This window comes from Alternaria postmessia (assembly GCF_024291825.1).
Source record: "Alternaria postmessia strain BMP 2775 chromosome Unknown scaffold_562, whole genome shotgun sequence".
Taxonomy (NCBI): domain Eukaryota; kingdom Fungi; phylum Ascomycota; class Dothideomycetes; order Pleosporales; family Pleosporaceae; genus Alternaria; species Alternaria postmessia.
In genome coordinates this window covers 1-740 of record NW_026260635.1, presented here as the reverse complement: position 1 = coordinate 740, position 740 = coordinate 1, and the positions used below count along the sequence as shown (strand labels likewise).

General features: G+C 51.4%; 1 protein-coding gene across 1 annotated transcript; it reads left to right on the top strand.

Moving 5' to 3' along the window:
- Nucleotides 1-249: 249 nt before the first annotated feature.
- J4E82_011757 (uncharacterized protein) lies at nucleotides 250-627 on the top strand (the record flags this gene model as incomplete). Its single annotated transcript, XM_051737946.1, has 1 exon — nucleotides 250-627. A coding segment is annotated over one exon (378 nt), but the record flags the coding sequence as incomplete, so codon positions are not given.
- Nucleotides 628-740: the final 113 nt, after the last annotated feature.

The following is a 740-nucleotide window of genomic DNA, read 5'->3' as shown; positions in this document are numbered from 1 at the left end:
TGGTACTTCATGAACACCATTGAGCCCGATGTTGATTATGTCGAGTATTGTCCGCAATTTTATAAGGCACTGCAGGACATCGATGCGAAGAAACGTGCCGAAGGAGAATCTGGAACACCGGAACCCGAAGCGCCTAGGAGCGCGCAAGACCAACGTTCAAGTCACCACGGTCGTCCCAGCCCAGAAGCAAATGGGACCAAGCAGCTTGGTACCCTAGACAAAAGCCCAGGAGAATGCCCATTAATTAGCATGGGCGGCGATGAGCATACTGATCTGGACACACTGCACGATTACTTGGGTTCACACGGCGTGCTTTACTTGCTGAGAAATCTACCTGGGGCAGACGAGGTTCGGTTCGTACACCAGGACTTCTTCCTTGATGCCCAGCCAAGAAAGCTCTTTGTCGGCTATCATAAAGAACACGGCAACGATATCTATGCGTATATGCGAAAGCCACGCGAATACCACAGGATCGAGTTCTACATTGAAGATACGCACGCACTCTCGAGGACGGTTATCCGCTCTGAAGATGTTGCCAAACAGCGCATCCTGCATCCCTTCAACAAGACTTATCTGGAAAGTGCCCACAGAATCGGCCAAGACGAGAAGGCACGACTCACACTCATGGTAAAGTGGTACTTCATAGCAGCCGGCGTAGCTAAGAATTGCGTGCTCAGAGAGACAAAGGCTTTTCCTGAGCGCTTGCGGAGTGCGCTTGAATACATTGCCGAGCGGATGGG